Genomic DNA, 22,289 nt, shown 5'->3' with positions numbered 1-22,289 from the left:
AATCAACGCAAGATCAATGTCCAAACATGCTACAGAGATCTACAATATACTCTACGATGGAAACCTGATTAGATGACAACTACAAAGTCACACTACACAGCTGTCTACCCAACAACTTCAAATGTACATAGGTAAACACAAAAGGAAAAAGAGGACAAGGGCTTGCAAAGGCCACAAAGAACACCTGAAAATAAAAATAGATGAACCGCTGAACATCAGAAACTACAAATCCCTTATCTTTCACCTGACGGACTCAAAAACCAACTTTGCATTCATAGCCATCTATTGACCACCAAACTACGACACAACCTTCGTAGACACCTTCAAAGAAGCCATCACAAACCTGGTCATCAAACACGATCACCCGATGACCCTTGGGGACTTCAACATATGGTTTGAAGAAGAGAACGCAAACTCACAAAAATCACTGACTAAGCTGCTCAAATCAATGAAACTACGCAAGATGGTTAAAGGTGCGACACACACACACACACACAGAGCAGGACACTCTCGACATAATCTTTGCCAACAAAAAGCTAAACTCAACTGTGCCACCAAATACTATTGGTGGCAGAAACAATTGACAAGCTGCGTACAGACCACCTGGTAGCAGATATCATTTGTGGCGATTTAAACTCAAAATGCCAATTAAATGGAGCATTGACCAAGACGGAATCTACTAGATCTTCCACAGATGAAAGAGGGGCAGCATGGATGTACCTCATGAATTCCCGAAACTTCCACAACGTACCTGGAATTGAAGACTCAGGACCACAGATGGCAACGTGGAAAAGATCAACTTCCTCAGCAACCTTGGACTACATCTTAATTTCTCGCTCTTTGCTACCCACAATACGCACCTTTGAGGTGATCAAAACAGCGGAAAGTGACCATGATATGATGATCATGGAGTGGAACATAAGAAGTACGGATAAACGAACCTATAATCACATCATCGAAACAAACCGGCACCAAACACGGCTGCAATTATCTGCTACAAATATCGCCAAGCTAACAGAAAAATATAAAATGCAAGCAATAGGTTACTTCGACAGAGCAAAAGAAGAGGTACTGAATTACCATCCTCTGCTACTGACTTATAGAATGACCCAAACTACGCAAGCGCAGATGAGACCTTCGAGAAATCATGATTACAACAAAGCGTTGGTAATAAGAAGGAGGGACCATCAAAAACTCAAAAGGCAGGATTCAAAACAGACGCCTCCTTCAAGACAAATTACACCAGTAGAAACACTGAAATATAAATCATGGCTCAAAAAGCATTGGGTAAAGATGTACCAACAAGATTCTGAACAAATGTTAAAGATAGTGAGTGCTAAGAAGACAAAAGAATTTTGGTCCCTAATAAGAAGCACGGAACCCCAAGTCGACGAGATCCTCGCAAATACGGTCAGTGAAGAAAGATGGATGGAACACTTTACAACACTCTTCGACTCGCCTACTGGCACTAACCAGACCATGAGACAGCCGCCCACGTTTTCATGGGAAGACGTGTCAGACAAAGACGATATCAAAAGAACCATTGAGAAATTGAAATCGTCTAGAACCGGGCCGGACGGCCTAACAAATATAGATCTAAAAAGCCATCCGGACGAATGATCCATTCTAATCAGTCAGATCTTTAGCCAATGTTAAAATGCTAAATCCATCCCGACGTCATGTACCACAGCGGTGGTGGCTCCTATATTTAAAAAAGGCAACAGAGACACCCCAGGCAATTATAGGCCGATTGCCATATTAGACATCGGCAAGATTTTCGCATCTCTTCTCCTTGAAAAATTCCAACTCTGGGCTACACTGTCTCAATGTGCCGACCCGTTTCAAACAGGGTTTTTGAAGAATGCAAGCACATCAGTCAACATCATGATGCTAAACATCATTAAAAGCAAAACCAGAGCAGGAGCCCAAAGAGTCTACCTAGCCTTCATCGACCTAACACAGGCTTTCGACAGAGTCGACCGTGCAAAACTCTGGCAAAAACTAGTGGCTTGGAATCGTCCAACTGCACTTCTGGGTCCTGTAATAGCTCACCCCACTAACGCTAGTATGCGAGTAAGACTCAGCAAACAAGGTCTGTTGTCGGCGGAAATCCCCTCAAAAAGGAGAGTGAAGCAGGGCTGTCCCATGGCACCAGCCCTGTTTATCGCATTCCTCTGGGATTACAAAAATTCGATAATCAACGTCAGATCGTTTCCGCCTAAAATAGGAAATTCTAGTATCCCGAGGCTTCTCTACGCGGATGGCTTGATCTCGTTAGATCAAACCCCTATTGGCCTGCAGAGGCAGTTAAACAACTTGACGACCTATATTGAACAAAACAATTTAGAGATCAACAAGCCCCAAACTAAAATTTTGATATTGGAGAAACATACAAAAAAAAAACAGGAAAAGCCAAGTTGCTTCTTGAGCGGAGCAAAGATCGAGGTGGTTACTCACTTTAAGTACTTGGGGGTGACTCTTGACTGCTCAAAAGAAGATATGCAAATGCAACAAGCACTTTGGACCAAAATGCACAACTTAGCAGCCCACACGAAAGCAATCCACAAGAAATTTGGACGGTTCTCGATGCTGCCAGCCATTCAATATTACAAAACAAAAGTGGTCCCAGCTATCGTCTATGGAATGGATGCTTGTCCGGCCATCCCGACAATTTGGCCGAAGCTGGAGGTTTTTTTGTGGAGATCCGTACTCAACATCCCCAAATGTACATCTATCCCGTATATACGACGGGAGCTTGGCCTGCTTTCTTTAGAAGCAATGGTCCATAACAGCATGCAATTAACAAAAGATCCGAATGCCGGAGACCCTTGCAATATACAAACTGATATACGAAGAAATCAAAAATGGAAGCTTCACCATATTAACTTCTTGGGCGGACTCAAAAAGACATCAACTTGAACTTGTGGAATGCACAGAAGACGATTTAATTTTTAACCCTTAAAGAGTTGAACAAAAAATGGAAGATCAGGATTGCATCACTACGCAAGAATTGACAGCAAGGAATAAACTGTTGCGCCACTTGCCAATGTCAACAAGAAAAGCCAAAGACACCATGGGATACATCGCAAAGTTCTCAGACAAAAAACTAAGAGAAACATTCATGAGAGCTAGACTAAACCCCCTTCCAACGTGTGAAATATTGAAAATAAGATCTATGTCAAATTCGACTTAATGCCGACTATGTCCTGGAGAAAATCATCTGGAAATGATTCGACACTTATTATTGTCATATCGAGCAATGAGCGAGGTAAGACACTGGTTTCTTATTTCTTTATTTTCAGACCGAGATTTACGTGAAGAAGAAGCCTGGTGGGCACTCCTTATAAGCGGAGAAAACACCAGATGGACAATTGCAACAGCAAAGATTTTGAACTTAGCACTTGAGAAACTGGAACTACTACAAGCCTAACAACGAAGATGTAAACAATGACTCACTCGACTATACTTCATCTCGACATTTTGACGACGTTGCTTGTAAAAGTCTATACATGTCTACACACAAGTAAATAAACAATAAATAAAAAAAATACTATTGCGCGACCACCTAATCATACCATTCGTGATTCAACTACCAACCAAAGCACTTAAACAGCCCCAAAAGCTCCCCGCGATCTGGAAAAGAAACTGGAATGCCATCAAAAATAATAACTTAAAAAAACAACTGGAATCCTCGAAACCACCAACTGCAAACCTGGACGGTACCGACCTAGACGGAAAAGCAGGCCTAATCCAGAAATGGATCACCGAACCGGACAGCATCTCCCTGGAAAACCCCTTTCATCCTATCACAAAAGAAAGCAGTGGCAAGATGGTTTACACCCCACCTCAATATAATGAAAAAAACAAACCAGAAACTTGAACTAGAATGGAGGAAAAACTACGACCAGACAAAAAACTACGACCACACAAAAAAGAATAAACTATCAAAAGCAAATCCGAGCATACAAAAAGGAAATTCTCAAAGCCACAAAGAAATACTACGACAACCGAATTACCAAAGCCACCAACACCCAGAAATAACTATTCAACAACGTAAATGAGATGAGACACCCACCTGGATTATATCGGATCATACAAAGCAGACCAATCAAACAGGCTGTGCCCCATGCCCCATCTACCCTGGAATCACAGATCAAGTTGCAAAGCTTCACCCAAATATCAGGAGAGAGCTTTGTCAAGCTGGTGAAACAATGCAACAAAGCAGGCTCCCCAATGGACCCCTGAACCCAGACATCTCCAAATCGATCCTTACACAGGGCACGCCATTGGAATGCCACAGAAACCTCTTCAACCAAACGCTCTCAATGGGGAGAGTACCACAGGCTTTCAAATCTGCGTACATCAAACCACTGAAGGATACTATGGGTGATGTGGAAGACCTCTCCAACTACAGACCGATATCTAACAAGTCCTTTCCGGCAAAACTGCTAGAGACCTATGTCTACGAACAAACACTGGAACACGTAGAAAACCAACTATTGGACCAGGCACAAGTCGGCTTCAGACCCATGAGAGGGAACAGAGACGGCACTTCTCTCCATCCGGGATGACCTAAACACTAAGGCACATTCCAACACAAATTCAGCACAGATACTACTAGACCTCTCCACAGCATTCGACACAGTCAACCACAACATCCTCATCAAGCGACTGGAATAAATTGGGATCACCGACACCTCACTGCTCTGGATTAAATCTTTCCTATCTGCAAAAACAGAAACAATATGGATAAAACCATTCAAATCCTTGCCGCGAGACACCACCTGTGAAGTACAAGGATCCTCCCTATCCCCACTCTTCAACATCTACATGACTCCACTAATCAACCTCATCAAAAGGCAGTGCCTCACCTGCTACAACTATGCAGAGGACACCCAAATCATCTACAAAATGGGAAATGTCGAGAGGAAAACATCAAGCTAGTAGACTGTTGCAAAGAACTCCACAAATGGATGAACACAAACCGCCTCAAAAACAACCCAGGCAAGACGGAAATCACGATTATATCCAAAACCCAGGGAAGCAACAATACATCCCATGGCCCACAGAACTAGGAACAGTGCCCACGCAATCCAAAATAGTCAAAAACCTTGGAATCCTAATGGACAACGAGCTTACCCTTGAACCACAAGTAAACACAATAATCAAGAAATGCTTCTTCCACCTGCACACAATCAAAAATATTCTACCATTCCTTTCCTTCATGCACGAAACACTGGCCATCATCTCCCTCATGTCCAGGATAGACTACAACAGCCACCTATACCTCGGAATGCTGAATTATCTACTAAGAAACTGAAATGTATACAGAATGCAGCGGCCAGACTTCTCCTCAAACGCTCATGAAGTGACCACACATCACTCCAGCGCTAAAGATGCTACATTGGCTGCCAGTCAAAAAATGAATCGCATTCAAAACAATGTGCATATCACACAGAGCAATCCCTGGCCAAGGAGCAGAATTCTTACAAAAGAAAATCACCTCCTGCTTTTGCCCTGTTGACAATCCACAACTCTGCACAGAATATAGGAGGGCGATCCCCCCCTTAGCACACCACTATGCACGCACTGGCAGTGAAACATGCCACAGGTGGCCAAAGCGGATACGATGGAGCACCACCACTAACCAACCCACTAAAAACGAATCCCTCTGCTTACACCTCTCAACCTCTAAACAAAACACAACCATACCTTTACAGCACAACAAACCGCACACACTTTACTATACTGCAACAACTAAACAAACCACACATAGCCTTGCACAACAGCACATGACAACTACCGACTGAAAGTCGCACCGACGCTCAGCGAACAGTGTAAACCGGACTGAATCGGCCAACAGCACATCATAGCTCTCGGTGGGATGGTGCATGCGCCATTCTGCTCTATGGCTTCAGACCTGCCACAAAGCCCCCCCTCAGCGGTGGATGCCAGTTGCACTAAACACCTGGCATTTAACATCCCCTGTGTCTTTGTTGCTTTTTCTCCTGAATTCAGAAATAGTCCCATCCTGGCAGTCACCAGGGGATTGACCAGCCCATTGGTCCAGAAGGTTGAACATTTCAAACAGCTCCTGTCTCAGTCTCCGGCTTTGCCATCCAGGTCATGACCTCTACAATAAACCATTAATAACAGCTATTTGTAGCATGTTACTTTGCCGCACAGAAATAAGCAAAACAGTAGCTCACAGTGCACACGTATAGACAACCACCTTATAAAGCTAAATAAAGTGAATGCCTAATATAAAAGATGTGAGTTTGATTCATGGACTGTCCTCTGGAACTGCTGGAATTGTAGGGTAGCATCTATATATATATATATATATATATATATATAACTATACATAAGAATACAATTTCACTTTAGCAGTGAAATTGCCAGAGAGGAACACAAATGTGTTTAAAATCATTACCTTGCTCATTTTCTTCAGTTTCCTCTTCATTGCTATCCTCATCACTGCTTCCAGCCTCATCATCACCATCAGAGTTGCTGTCTCCTTCATCAAGAATTTCTATTAAAAAAAGGACACGTTAAAGAATGCAGTAACTAAAACAATGCTGAAGTTCTAATTGCCTGCTGCTTATGAAGAGAACAGAGTGTGGATAGAACGGCAAAAATAACAAAATGTCATCAGCCCAACTAAAGATTCATACACATTTTCTGCTGTTAACGCTTGACAAGCTAACAAAAAAAAGAGTGATAATTACAGATTTGAAAATACAAGGAAATTATGATTCATACAGCGTTGCATGGTAGGATTACATTTTAATTGCCAAAGTTGACCTACAATAATGTAAATAATGAACAAAAATGTTGTTCATGACACATGACTGGAGTATAGCCAAGAGGATGGCTCCATAGCAACACGCTCGCCTTGGGAACAAGATGATACCGGAAACATGGGTTTGATTCCCAGTCAAGTGCTTACAAGCTGAGTGAGTCTGGAATGAAGAGCTATGTAAATCACCAATAATAATAATATTGTGTTTGTAACACTGGTTAGGGATTTGCCTTCATGGCGATCATGTTCTAATAGTTAGTACCAAACTAGCAACATAAGTATGTGGTTTCTATTTGTAGCAAGATTATTTTTTCTTAAATTAAACACTGAATTGCAAAGATTAATATGCTTTCTAAAAACCTTTAATATTCTATCACTCAACCCGAATGTGCTACTCAAGTAAATGAAAACTCACTTTGTGTTTAGAGACATCTCTATGGGAAGGCAAAGGGGGGCACATGACCCAAGAGACCACCGTTGGGAAGGATCCCCATATAGCACACGTCATAATATTTTCTACTGTGCTGCTCAGGCTTTGCCACAAGGCTCTTTTTTAAAAATAAGTTTGTCTGATAAATTAATCCTATATTGTGTTCTGTATTCACTGTACCACATACAGGTTGTGTTTTCACTATAGCACAGCACGTGTAGCTTTTCCACCTTTTTCTAGGGATTGATTACATGCAAAAACCAAATTTGAAATTCATATTGATAAGTTAGTGCCAGAATGGTTCCACAGATAGCCCAGTATGTTAAGGAACAAGTTACTTACCTGTAACTCCTGTTCTTCAGGATCTGATCTTTCATGGATTCACATGTTTACCTTTACATTTTTAAACTGCTGGTTATTTTAGTGCTCTAATATTAGAGTCATTTTGGGTCATACTGCCCACAACCAATTAGACAGGACCCCTTAGGTCCACCCCTGGTGGCCATCTTCAGATTTGGCAGTACACAATGTGACAGAATGAGCCAAGAGCCAGAGAGGGGTAATGTTAATTATGTGTTATTTATACAGCGCCTTAAGCCAAAGCACCCAACCGAAATTGGTACTCATTTAATCGACCTCGGAAGGATGAAAGGCTGAGTTGGCCCTGCCGGGATTCGAACCTGCGACCTGTAGATCACACTCTGATCGCAGCAGCGAGCGTTCAACCCGCTGAGCTATCTTACCAGGTAGGAGGGAGGGACACATGTGAATCCATACAAGATAACAATGCTGCAGAAAAGGAGTTACAGGTAAGTAACTTGTTCCTTCACCAACACTGGATCTTTCATGGAATCACATGATGCTGAATAAGATGACACAGCAGTACACATTGTGACGATTCACAGGCTCTTGTCACTTCTCGCCAGAGGAGAGCCCTTCTCTGTGAGGCTAAGGAGGCAAGAGAGTGTTGGGATGTTGCTCCATGGATATGAGGAGTGCATCATGCAACGTACTAGGACTGGAATGTTTAGCTTTGAAAATGTTCCAATGAAGCACTTGACTTTCTGCTGATGGAGTTGAGGGATCAGGGGGCTGCTACGATTTACTTGGCTAAAGAAAGCAAAAGAGAACTACTTAACTGGTGTCCCTGGTGCCTCGACTCCACCTGTGTCTGCTGTCAGCTGTCCCTTGGGACTGCCCCTTAGGACTGCCTGGAGACAGTCCACGCCTGGTTCCCTGCTATCGCCCCTCGGTTGGCTGCGTCGGTGGAGCAGCAATGGGGTCCACGCCATCACGCCCCGGCACATACTCCATCGGCTAAGGAGAAACAAAAGGTGAAGGTGCACAGGCAAGAAAAGCTTGTCTAAATTTGACAAAGTTGGTCACGTTGGATTGAATCTTCGATTATTTCTGAACATGGCCATGCCACAAGTACCTGGTCCTCCCACCTTCAGGGCATAACCATGTCCTGTTAAGGTAATATGGAATCAATGGAAGAAGGGGTTTCTGCATTATGTACGTGCTGCTTGTGGTAACACAATCTCGATGGATCGCAAGGTGTCCCTGCTGATGCATTTCTTGGGCTATGAGGACCAACACATCTATGAAACCTTACCAGATCTAGAGGAGTCTTCTGATGGCTCTAGCTCCAACAATTTGGAGGCGGCTTTATGCAAATTGGATGCCCATTTTAACCCCAAGACTAGTACAAACGTGGAAAGGTATAACTTTGCGCTATAGGCTTTAACATGCACATTTGGTGGCAAGTTAGATGATCATGTAAGAGATCAGTTTATGATACACTGCAGCAGTAATAAGATTAAAGAAGTACCATGGCTAAAGGATGAACCCAAAAAGAGTGGAACACTCCATGGCCTGCGTAGCAAAATTGACAAAAAGTGAGACCCAAGAAGGCAGTGCAGAAATAATAAAGTGGGTCTAGAATAGAAAGGGAAAAGGAGACAAAGGGGTGGAATGAAACGTTCCAGAGGCGTCTCTAATATGATAGGAGCTCAAATCAAAAGTCAAAAGAGCGTTAAAGGCAAAAATATGAGCAACACTTGTTACCGATCTACAAGTGTAACCCCTTTTGCCTTTTCGCCTCTATGTCCAGGGAGGAAGGTGACCTGCTCCAAGTGTAAAATGTTGTCACCATGTGCAATGTTGTAAAAACGTTGTGGTGAGAGGCAAGAACATATTTTATGTTACTGAGGAGTGATGAAGATGATGATCAGTCAGATCTGATAACAGCGAATATGGTACAGTGTGTGGGCGATGAAGAATGTGAGAGCCCCTTCGCAAAGGTGTGTGTGAATGGAAGAGATGCAAGGATGATGACTGACTCAGATGCAAAGATTTCTTTGATGTCACAATATGTATTTGAGCATGATGCTGGGGGGGATGTAAAGGAATTGTCACCTCGTGACATAATTGCTGGGAAATGGTGGTGCAAGGTTGGATTTCAAAGGAATGCGTGCACTAAAATATATGTCACAAAAAAAGGGGAAACGTTACTGTGAGGAGTGGGGAGAAAAATAAATTGGGAATTAGATTGGATCCCAATACGGAGGAGCTTGTGTTGCAAGTAAATACTGAAGTGTCATTGATAGAGAAATTCAAAAATGTTGGTTTCTAATAATATTGGGCGTGTGAAGGGAATGAGGCACAAAATAGTTCTTAAAGAGGCTAGTGTTCCTGTGGCGGCTAAACTGCAGCTAAACCACGAGCCGTTCCTTTGGACCTAAGAGATGGTGTAAAAAGAGAACTTGAGAAACTAGGTGAGTCAGGAGTGATTGAGCGGACAGGGAATGTGCAATGGGTTTCTACTTTGGTTGTATAAAACATATATTTTTTTTTAAGTGAATTGAGATTATGCATAGATTTACACAAACTAAACAAGTGTTTTGATGTGGAGAGGGATCCTCTTACACATAGGTCTGAGTTGTTGGTGTTAGTTGGCAAGGCAACGCTATTTTAAAGTTAGACATGGCATCCACATATCATCAGATTGAAGTGGAAGAGGAGTCATGGAAGTTAACTGCGTTTATCACGCATGAGTGGATTTTCCAATTCCATAGAATGCCTTTTGGCCTAGTGTCAGCCCAGTCAGTATTCCAAAAGATGATGGAAATAGTGTTGTTCAAAGGGATGGTCAGAGTGCCGTGTTATCAAGATCATGTGCTGGTGTGTGGAGAGACCTTCGAACAGCATGAGGAAACGCTAATGAGGGTGCTAAAAATTCTTGAGCAGAGGGGCATAACATTGAAGGAAGAGAAATGTACCTTTAGGAAGTGTAATGTTTAGTACCTAGGCCATTAAATATCCACAGCAGGGCAAAGGCCCAAGACCAGCATGATAGGTTCTATAAAAAAAGGTTCCATCGCCAAAGGATAAAGGAGAACTTCGGTATTTTCTTGGGATGATTGAATGCTACCAAATAATCATCCCAAATTTTGCTGTTGGCGTTGAAAAGATGAGGCAATTGTTAAAAAAGGGAGTTGATTTAGGCTGAGTGCTGATTGTGAGATGGAATTTGTGGAAATAAAGAGTAAGATTGATATGGCAAACCCTTTGGGGTAGTTAGACACAAGTATGAGATGGGTTATCACAGTTGATGCAAGTGACACCAGTGTGAGAGCTGTACTGTCTCAGGAGAGTAGTAAAGGTATAGAGGAGGTCATAACTCAGAAGTCTTGGGTGTTGTGAGGTGCTGAGAGAAACAGTTTTAGAAAAGGAGTCCTTGGTGAGTTATTGGGCCGTTGAGAAATTTTAAAACCTTGTCTGGAGTGCTGAATTTGTCATAAAGACAGACCATAAGCTTTTAAAGGATATATTCGAAGGAAAGGGGTTGAATAAAGTTTCCAGGAGAGTCACAGGATGGGTGGCTCGGATGCAAGGCCATACATTTCTGATGGAGGTTATACCAGGTCGAGAGACTGTTTTAGTGGATCACCTCTCGAGACTGGGGCAAATTTAAGAGAGTGATGGTCAGAGGTGACGAACACAGTGTTTCTTACCCATGATGGTGTTGTGTCTAAAGGGGGATGGATCAAAGCTTTGAGAGGAGAGGAAGCATTGAGTAGAGTTGTGAGTTTTGTGAGGCACGGTTGGCCGGAGAAAAGGTTGTTGAGTGAAGAAGAAAAGGCATATTGGGAGGTACGTTTGGAACTGAATGAGAGTGGGGGTTTCCAGTATCGGTGGGACTGTGCGGTTGTGACCCAGACACTGCGGGAGAAATTGGTAGAGATTGCCCATGAAGGGCATGTAGGGATCACAAAGACTAAGTCAGTGTTTAGAAGAGTACTGGAGGACTGGCATTGACCGAGAGATAGAGGGATGTCTAGGGGACTATCAAATCTGAAAAGTCAGGGAAGGGTGTCTTTGTGTATTTCCAGCCCATTGCAAAAGTCAACGTCCCAAGGGTGTGTGGTGTGACTTGGCCATTTATGTTGTCAGACCAGTCGAGCTTAGAAGGGGTAGAGGAAAACATTTTGGTCTTGATAGAGTTGCTCTTTTAGTGGACAGAATTCAAAATAGTGTGGGGAAACTGTGGGAGAGGTGGTCATGGAGTTTCTTCAAGGTGTGTTTGAGAGAGAAGGGCTGCCAAGTTCCATTTTGACGGAGAATGGTAGACAATCTGTAGATGGGCGTTTTGAGGCATATCTGATGCAATGTGGTATAAAGCACAAGAGGACTGTGGTTTATCTTACAGAAGTCAATGATGCTGTAGAAAGGATGAACAGATGTATAATGGAAGTAATAAGGATGGCAGGTGTGTGTTATGCTAAAAAGGTTGCTGTGAGGATGAGGTTCTATTCTCTTCGCATGGCACCCCATGCTGCCACAGAGATGAGTCTGTTTGAGTTGATGATCGGAAGGAACGGAAGTTCCAAAGTATCTCCTCATTGGGTGGGCAGGGCAAGGGAATCGGATTGTGTTGATGAAGAGTTAAAAAGGACTCCTGATGAGAAGAAAAGTGAGTGGGTGAGGAAGGAAAATTAGAAGAGTGAAAAGAGGGTGGTGATGAGTAAGGGTGACTGGATTTGCATAAAGAAGGGTGTAGTGAGAAAAAAGGGGGATCTACTGTATTCTGAACCACCTGTGCGAATGGGTGAGGTTTTGAAGGGTGCAGTGAGGGTGAATGGTGGCCAAGTATGGCACCTTGGCAGGGTGCCTTTGGAGAAGAGAAGAACGTGGGAGAGAGCAAGGAATGTTCATTGAAAATAAAAAGGTGTGTTGGATGTTTGAGGAGAGGAGATGTGTTGGTGATGTTGCTCATGGAAATGTGGAGTGCATCATAGAAAGCACTGACTGGAATGATAAGCTTTCATGGTGTTCAAATTAAGCAGTCTACTTTCTACTGATGGAGTTGAGGGAGCAGGGAGCTGGGGGTTGCAACGCGTTATCTTGCTAAAAAAAAGCACAAAAGAACTACTCACCTGGAATCCTGTACTTAATTTCACGCCGTTACCCAATAGTGCCCCTAGGGGTGATGGAAAGCAGGACCTCACAGGGAGAGAGACCCCTCATGGTGTTAAGGACTCCTGTTCCACGAAAGAACTCCCTAATGCCTTTTCCCTTGGGACCAAAGACCTGTCAGTAATCCCTGATAATAATACTGTCCGTTATGGTAATGTCTGTACCATAGGAGGCATAAAGACTATCTCAAAAACAGTAAGGATGGACTTGGATCCAGACAGAAAATAAAGAGCGAGAAAGGACTGGGAAATAGAGGAGTGAGCGTGAAGCCAGCCCAGCCCGGGAAGTCTGAACCTGGGAACACAAAGCTGCAAGAACACTGATGCCCAGTGGTGGGGACATCCAAGAACGGGCGGCGGAGCACTGCGCTGGAAGTCAAGCTCCTGACCAGGGGAAGAGTGGGCAAGAAGCCAGCGGTGACGTGACCTTTGGGGGTGGACTGTGTGGTGATGCAACGGCACCCGAGCCGTGTGACCCAAGTCTCTGCAGAGCCGCGAGGAGTGAAGGAAGCAGGAAGCGCTGAAGCAACGCGAGTCAGCCCATCACCCCACGAAGAACCGGCAATGCAGTCCCGACACACAACAGCTAACAGGAGAGCAAGAGACCTGGTAGGGGGTGTTGGGGCAGCTCAAGAGTCAACAGAACCTCTGGAGTAATCTCCCTCATCACAGTAGTGACACCCAGAGAACCAAGAGAGCATTGGGATTAATCTCCCTCTTCCCAGTAGTGATATGCAAACATCTAAGAGTCAAGAGTGCATCGGGAGGGATCTCCCTCATCACAGTGGTAATCCAAGTAAGAGTAGAGTGGATACTAGACAACAAGAGCTGTGTGGAAGCAATCTTCATAATATCATAAGACAAGGAACAATTGATGGAACTATAAAGCAAGCTTTCAGGAGCCCTCGGAAAGAAGTGAAGAGACTTTTGAGGACTGTTGCAAAAGACTATCCCAAGACAGCTCTCAAGGCTGTGCAAGTTGAGTCAAGAGAAGGGAATCATTCTCCTGACCACATTCTCTTTGTTCAATCAAACATTAGTAGAAATTATTGTTGGAAAAGAGATAAAGACTGAGCAGTTCACAAAGAGAAGGGAGTCATTCTATTTTAATTGCGATAATGAACCCTTTTGAAGATTAGTGGTAGGGTTTAGAGTAGGTTTTAGGATGGGCACTTTTTATTTGGACAAACATCCCGACGACGAGCTGCCGAGTTGATATTTGTTTAGATAGAGCTAACCCCTTAGGGATTGGAAGAGGTATTCCTTTCTTTATTTCTTAAATAAAACTTTGATGAAACATGCAACCCCTTTGTCAGACTCCTTATTCCACCACACCACAATATGCACAACCAAACTGGCAGAGGCAGAGCTCAACAGAAGTAGCCAACTCACCTCTGGATAACTCACCTCATGCAAATAGGTTGTGAAGCACTGTCTGGCCGACTCAGGACTACTCCCTGGAATTCCTATTGATGCAGTAGAACCGTGTGAAGGTATGGACAGACCTCTAGCTGGCTGCCCTGCAGATGTCGAGCTGGGGGACCCAGAGGGGAATGCTGTAGTAGAAGCCATGACTCATCTAGTATTCTCTTGGCCTTCCTGGAATGGGCCTGTTGGCCAGACGATGAAGTGGGAAATGCCCATACATTGACAGCCAGCTCGCAATGGAAGACTTGGAAAGGATGTTGTCCTTGCCAACAGGCCTGAAGGTAACACAGTTATGATGACTTTCGGAACTCCTTAGTGGGAGCCACATAGTACTACAGGGATTGGGCGACATCTAGAGTGTGTAAGGATCGATCCGCTGAACACCGGCAAAATCAATGGTTCATAAAGATGGAATGCAGATGGACCCTTCAGCAATAAGGAAGGGTTTGTATGCAGAACCTCCTTAGATTGGTGAAAACTAAGTAGGGAGGTTTGCAAGAGAGGGCTTGTAGTTGACCAGTCTGGCTGAAGTAAAGGTGTCTTCCAGGTGAGAAACTTCAAGGAGGCTCTGTTTAGAGGCTGGACCACATTGAATTCCCAAGCTGGAGCAGGAGTTCAAACAGGGGGAAAACACCCAAAACGCCCCTTCACCAACCTATGCAACCAAAGGGACGGTCGACCTGAGGTACGCATGTAGCATGAAATGGCTGCTAAATGCACGTTGAAAGCCAAGTGTGGCAAACCAGCTTCTACTAATGACAAGACATATGCCAGGAATTTTGCAGCTTGAACATGCAATGGATCCAGGTGTTGAGTTGCATACGACATAGTAAAGCGTTTCCACTTGCTTCTGTAGCAGGACAGTGTAGATGTTACTCTTGCCCTGACCCAAATTCGTTTGCATTTTGGAGGTAGCAGGATGTTCCCAAATTCTAGGGCTGTAGGAGCCAAGCTGTCAATTTGAGGGATGCTGGGTCCTGGTGTAGCAATGATGCGCTGTCTCTGAAGAGTAGGCTGTGAAAAGGAGTGGTAATCTGGTGAATGGAGCCACCGATAGGTGGAGCAGGTCTAAGTGCCAAATTTGCCGTAGCCAGGCTGGGGAAATTAGGATCACAGTGCAGAGGCTCCGAGTGTACTGAGACCTCGAGGTAGCAGAGGGATCGGATGAAAGCGTACAGACAAAATTCCTCCCATTGGAATTAGAATGCATCCCCTAGGGTCCAGTCTTGGTGAAACTGACTCACAAACTTGCTGCAATTCCTGTTGGTAGCTGTAACGAACAGGTCAATCTCCGGATGTCCCCACTTGGAGAAGAGAAAGAATCTGACTCTGGTGAAGTTCCCATTGGTGGTATGACCCGAGTTCCATGCTTTACAAATCGTATTGTGGATCTGTGGCAGATGAAAGGGAAACGGAAATATTTTGCGCGTGATCACCTATTTCCACAGTGCCTGCGTCTCTGCAGGCAGAAATGAAGAGCGGGCCTACCTTGCTTGTGGATATAGAAAATGGTGGTGGTGTTGTCAGTGAAGATACTAACCACCTTGTTCTGCAGCTGCGGTTTGAAAGATTTAAGGGCCCAGAACACTGCCATCAACGCCAGGACATTATGTGCACAGCTTTTTCTTGAGGCAACCACAGCCCTCTGGCGTGTAATTCTCCCATGTGGGCTCCCCACTCCTCCAGGGAGATATCCGTGGTCACTGTGACTTGATGCACTGGAAGACGATAGGAGGCTCCTTGAGGGAGGTTGAGACGACTCCACCATTGGAGAGCTTGGCGGAAGGATGGCGTGAGGCGACACCAGTCTTCCCAGGACCCGGTTACGGGTCCCCAACAGGCGTCTAGGAACTCGAAGTGGTCTCATTTGGGCCCTGCAGTGAGGGATCAAAGGGATGCATGAGGACATAATTCCCATGAGGGACTTGGAGGGGACTGATGTGATCGGCAGACATGATAGCTGTTGGACCTTGTTGAATATCGTCATCAGTCTTTCCTCCCAGTCATAGTGACACAGTCAAGAGTGTTGAGATGTGAGCCCAAGAATAGTGAGTTCTGAGCAGGATGTAAGGATGACTTTGCAAAGTTCACTAAGAGCCCCAGAGATGTCAGACACAGGGCCTCATTCAGAATATGGCAGTGTGGGAAAAAAGTGGCGGTAACGGAATTATCACCACTGGGGGTAAATCCTCCCACTTTCCACCGCCAAAATCCCCAGTCCTATGGACTCCAAATTAATGGGGACCAACACCGCCACCACCACCACCACCACTTGTAATTCAGACTAAGTGGCGGTTACAATAATTCTGTTGGGCAGTATTGTTGCAGATTTACCGCTGGAATACCGCCCAACTCGTAATAAGGCCCACCGTATGGTATTGTCAGTATGTTGCATCGCTAGAGATGGAGCACGCCCCAACCAGTAGTCTAGGTACGGGTAAACTTGGATGCCACTGGCACCAGACACTTCGTGAATACACTTTGTGGCTAACATCAACCCTAAGGGCAGTGTTTTTAATGGGAAGTGCCTGCCCTGAGCCTGAGGGTGGAAGAAACGCCTGTGCCACCGATGAATGGGGATGTGAATGTAGGCCACCTCCAGGTCTAGAGAGGTGAGGAAATCCCCTTCTTTCAGCTGATCAAGGATGTGTTGCAGCGTTACCATGCACAACCTTTGAGACTTGAGGAATTTGTGTAACTTCCTGAGGTCTAGAATAGTTCTCCATCCTCCAGATTTTTTACCTTACCAGGAAGTATCTGTAGTACACTGTGGAGACCCGATGGCACACTAATAAGACTTCAATCACCCCTTTCTGTAGGAGGTACCGTATTTTATTGGAGGTGCAAGGATTGGTGTTTTTTCCGCCTTTGGGATCGGGAAATGGATGGATATTTTCCCATGAACTCTACGGTATGTCCCTGTTGAATGATGAAGAAAACCCATTTGTCAGTGGTGATGTTCTTCCACTGTGGAACAAAGTTGTCAAGCCACCCCCCTACTCGGGTGTTGAAGTAGGAGGCGGGGGTGGTGGCCTGGTCAGGCTTGTTTCAAGACTTGACTTCTGGCAGATGCTCTGCGTCGTCTGTTGAGACCGTTCCTTATAACCCTCTTGTGTGGTGCTGGTTCAGGATGTTTGTTGACGGTAGGAGGACCTGTAGCCTCTCAAAGCCCTTGAAAACCTTGCTTTACCACAGTGAAAGTACTAGCAGCGTTGTTGTAGAGTGCCAAGTGAACAGGCTGTTTCATTATCAGCTTTGATGGCTTTTAGGGTCTCAGCGACCTTCTTTCTGAAGAGGTCAATACCGTCAAAAGGTAGATCAACCATCTTTGATTCAACTGAAAATGTGTGGCTTTCAACCACCCTTGGCGATGTAACACTACCTCATTGCCCATCTGGCAGAATCCTGTATCTGCCATGTCGCCGGCAACTGAGATGGCGCTATCCGACGCCGCTTCCCCCTCTTGTAGCAATATAAGCACTTCATCCTGCTCGTCATCAGGGAGAAAATCTAGTATTGGTACAAGTTTGAATAAGAGTTCATGGTCATAGCAGGAGAGAATTGCAATCGAGTTAGCCGCCTTGATGGTCGCTGCAGCTGTTGTAATGATTCTCTTGCCAAAAGCGTCTTGATGTTTGCCCTCTGTCAGGAGGCACCATACAGGGAGTGGAAAGATTGTCATAACGCTTATGGGAAGCTGCAGAAACAACAGCATCTGGGCAGGTTTCCCGTGCGGAGACACTTGAGAGCAGACTCAGGGACATTATATTTGTTCTCAAAGCGATTGTTTTTGGGGCGTGCACTGAAAATGGGCTCCTCATCACTAGGAGGATGTCCTCCCAAATATCCACTAGTACTGGAATGTCCACCATATTTCCTGCCATTGGTAAAGGAATACTTCCCTTTTCTGTTCTTCTGGTAGAAGATCAAAAAGCTTTACCGTTCGGGACATAAGGGCAACGAAAGAGCCAATCTCGGCCGGAGGCGAGACTCTTGGTGGTAGGTCTGCTGGCTTACCATTACCTGATCTTCAAACTCATCTGTACAATGTGTGCCTGGAGAACCATCTGTAGGACAGTCCTCAGCGTATGTGTCCTTATCTGCAAGGGTGACTGGTGGTAAAAGTGGGGAAGAGGCCTAGAAGGTGGAAAAGGATCCAGGTATTCCCTTACAGGGAACTCACAATGTTCTATTGGGGTAGGTGTCACTGGAGAATGATGAGCAGGTCCCTGTGGAGGAGGAAGGCTGTGCTTTATTGGAGCTGGGGGAAGCATGCTAGCAACAGAAGTCACCTTGTGCACTTCCTCTTCTGCTTTGGAGGACACACCATGTTGCAGAATTTTCTCAGACGGGGCCATGGACCGTCATGGGACTGTCGGCGGTGCTTAAGGAGCCAAATAAAACTGTGGGTGGGCACGAGTCGGCCTTGGAAGATAAGACAATGCAAATGGGGCATCCCTGTCCACAGCAACTCCCCTTGGGAACTGTGAGGAACCTAGGGGTATTCTCCCATTTAAGCCCAGAGTCCTCTATTCAGGTGGCCAGGCAAAGGCCATCGCTCTTGGATCCCAACCCTGGGGGCGGACGAACGAGGGAGGATCACCTGGCTAGGAGAGTCCGGGGTTGTTCTCAGAGCAATACCCTAGGCGAGATGTGGTATTCGGACGGGCAGTAGAGAAAGAGGAAAAAAGTCCTGGATAATTTCATATTGTCATCCAGACTCCCGTCTTACCCCATGACCTTCCCTCAATAGGAAGGAAGAGAAAGAAACCGTGATCTAAAGGTAAACTAAACATTTTCCCAAACCAGGACGTTAACCTTTCCGCTCTTTCTTCAAACCATAGAGGATATTTTGTGACCCAACTTCCTCCTTCCCGGCTACCTTCCTCTAATAAGACTCTAGGACTAGGGAAACAGCAACAAACACCCATTCATTATCATTACCCCAGTACTCCCAATCGGAAGAAAGCTCAAACAGGACAGAAACAGGCTGTTGATATTAATATCCATCCATCTCCTACCCATCCATAATACAGGGAATATCATCAGGACCCACACTTCAACAGAACAGCAGGGATAGGAAATAGCCATGCCATTCTATAAAAACAAGGCTAGAAGACCCACCTTTCTCCCATGTCGATTCCCTGATAAAATCTCAGAAAACCCATACAACTGACAACCACCTTGTAACTCCCCCCTTTCTCATCACACACAACATGGGTAGTATAGCTCAGTGGCAATGCGCTCGTCTTGGAAGCAAGACGATGCAGAGCAAGACAGGTTTCGAATCCTGGGTCCACGCTTGGAAACCTCTTCGGTATTAATCGTGTTAAAAAAAAACATTTATAATCACACCACAAGTCCATGTCCCTCAGTCTTTATGGGGCATCTCAACACCCCTTCCAGCTCCTCCTCCCCATTTTCACATAACACAGAGACGAGGAGGAGGCCACTAAGATCAGTAAAGATTACCCATAGAAATAACATAGGGACAGTAAGGGAAATCTACCCTAGAAATAACTCTGGTTGTCCCACTAATAAGGTCAGGCACTAAATGGTAACTATTCACACATGACTCAACTGGACAGATTGGTTCACTATAAAAGGTGTTGTCATTCACTCATATGCGAGCGAGCTGGGGAAGCAGTCCGGACCGGTGGGGCCCAGGAGCAGAGAGAAGGAGCTGCATGCAGGAGGAAGATGGCGTGCAGAGACGATGGCCCGGTGTGGAAAGGGAGCTGCAGCGTGGTGAGGGAGATGTACCTCCAGGGAGCCAGAGAAGCGTATTCCCTTGGGGCCAGTGCCAACCCCAAGGGTGCTCGAAGGGCAGAATGTGAGACCCCGACTTCAACACTGCATTGCCTGAAGGACCTGCCTCTCAACACAACGGATCCCGGCGAGTTTCAGGAAGAATGTGAGATACACAGGAGCGTTCCTTTTGATGAGAGCGAAGCAGAAGAAAGGCATGGACAGAAAAAGCGGCAAAGAATATGAAAGAAAGGAAAGTATAAAAGTAAAATAAGAGCGAAGCAGAAAAAAGGCTGAAAGTGCAGAGCCAGAGCAAAGCAGAAAGGCTGAAAGCCCTGCAAGTAGAAATTAAGAAAAGCAGATCGGAGCGGAAACGAGTAAAAGACTGATCAAGAGCAGAAAGCGACTCAAAGTGGAAAGAAGCAGCGAGTGAGCCTGTGACAAGAGAAGGGCATGGGAAAAGGCAAAGAAAGGTGCCAGGGGCACGTTAAAGAGGGTGCAAGTGTGCAGGGAAAGGAAAGCAGAATAAAAAGGCGTGCAGGAAGCATCTGAAGGAAAACAAAAGGAAGCAGGAAAAGTGAGCAACAAAACCAAGAGAGGAAAGGGTCAGAGTGGTTGCTCCTAGGAAAAGAAAAGAGCATGTCGTTTTCAAAAGGCTCTAATTCTACCCCATGAAAGGATGGTATGTGGAAATGATTGTTAAGCAGAAAAGGTACATCGTAACCAATGGAACTTGTGTTGTAAATTGAAGGAAGGGTCCTAAACTTGGAGAAGGCACCCTGTGAACTCAAGAAGGAAATGTGTTAAGTTATGTTTTGTGTTTGAAAGCTGGAAGACGCCTAAAGCTTGGGATAAAGGAACCCTGAGAAGCCCATCAAGCAAAGCATTCTGCTAACAATAACTTTGTGTTTAAATGTTGAAAGGGGCCTCAGCTTGGGAAAGGGAACCATAAGAGGCCTAGCCAAGTTAGAGATTTGTTAGTTTTGTGGACTGTTGAAAGGATTGAAGCGTGAGGAAGGGAACCCCGAGAAGCTTACAAAAGGAACTGTGTTACAATTTTCCATGGTGCTTTTAAAAATTGATTAAGCTAAAGCTTTGGGAAGGGAACCACAAGGAGACACTGAAGGTAGTTGGGATAACTACAAGGGACCTGTGAAGAAGGTTTTCCGAATAGCCATGTGGACTGAACTTATGTGTGTGACATTGACCAAGCAGCAACTGGTAAGAAAACCACCGGAAACTAACCCTGGCTTCCATTTTTGCTAAAGCACTATTTTTCCTATTTTTTAAAAGACTTCCCATCACATTTTTGTACACAGTGAGGGAAACCACAGGTTAAGACACATACAGACTTATTTTGGACATTTAGACAACAACGACCATTAGAAACATCAGTTCAGGGAATTACCCCTTTAGAGTTAGGGCCAGTTAGGCATTACACCAACCCAGGAACCTAAGTGAATAAAGGTTTTCATACAAACCCTTTTGACTGTCTCTCGATACCATGCCTATCTCACAGAACATGGAGACCAATGGTCTTTGAACAAGAGCCATCAACGATGCAGACATGGTTGGCTACGGCGTTGGTGTAGATGGTAATGAATACGTTATTTTAGAAAGCATGCTCATCGATGAAGTGGTCGACGGGTCGGAGCTAGCAGTTTTCATCGTCAGTGATTATTTTAGTCATTGACAAGGTGGTTGATGGAGTCAACAGGCTGATGGTCGTCGTCAATGAGGATTTAGGTCAATGCTGGACGAGCGCCGCATTTAGTGCTTCGACAACAAAGTTGTCGATGAAGGCGTTCTCGGTGCCAAAGCGGTCACATGGTGACCGCAGGCGTAGATGGAGACATCAATGAAACAGTCAACGAGGGATCAGCCTGAGTGTGGGACCCATCTCCCTTATTTAGCCTTCTTTCACCCGTAAGATTCTTTGTGGTACCTGTAAGGAAGGCATGGTATCAAAGTAAGACCGAGACAAGTGATCACAGTTCAAGGGTGTTTATTGAAACGTGCTCAGGCTTTGCTCCGCCACCCTGTTATCCCAGAATCCTCATAAGGGGTGGCACGCGCACTCTGAGCAAGTAGCTCCTCAAGTGGCTGTTCGGCTGGAAACGCTCTCCTGATTTTTGTGGACTACTCAGAACATATTGGATCGTTTTGTAAAAGATACTAATTGGTACACCGTTTGGACTTTGGTGGAATTGTTAGGCTGTGAGCCTCTGCTAATATAGAGTGGTGTTATTGGACTGTAAAAATACTGAGTCTAATACCTATTTTATTGCTTTCAGGCTTTGTTCCGCCCCCTGTTATCCCAGAAATCTCATAAGGGGTAGAGCGTGTGCTCCTGGCCGCGCGCGCAAGTGGCTTCTCAAGTGGCTGTTCGGCTGTTCACTGCTCG

The 22,289-nt window shown here is 45.0% G+C and overlaps 1 protein-coding gene across 2 annotated transcripts in view; it reads right to left on the bottom strand.

Annotated features, from left to right (window-relative positions):
- The window catches only part of CWC22 (CWC22 spliceosome associated protein homolog), a 743,793-nt gene that overhangs the window by 214,242 nt on the left and 507,262 nt on the right, over positions 1-22,289 (bottom strand). For both annotated transcript variants that reach the window (XM_069616085.1, XM_069616086.1), the window contains one exon: positions 6,434-6,532. In XM_069616085.1, coding sequence (XP_069472186.1) covers positions 6,434-6,532 — 99 coding nt within the window. The remainder of the gene's footprint in view (positions 1-6,433; positions 6,533-22,289) is intronic.

Source organism: Ambystoma mexicanum, chromosome 9, assembly GCF_040938575.1.
Source record: "Ambystoma mexicanum isolate Mex_15411 chromosome 9, UKY_AmexF1_1, whole genome shotgun sequence".
Taxonomy (NCBI): domain Eukaryota; kingdom Metazoa; phylum Chordata; class Amphibia; order Caudata; family Ambystomatidae; genus Ambystoma; species Ambystoma mexicanum.
The sequence above is the reverse complement of the archived record's forward strand: the minus strand, read 5'-3'. Positions and strand labels throughout refer to the sequence as shown.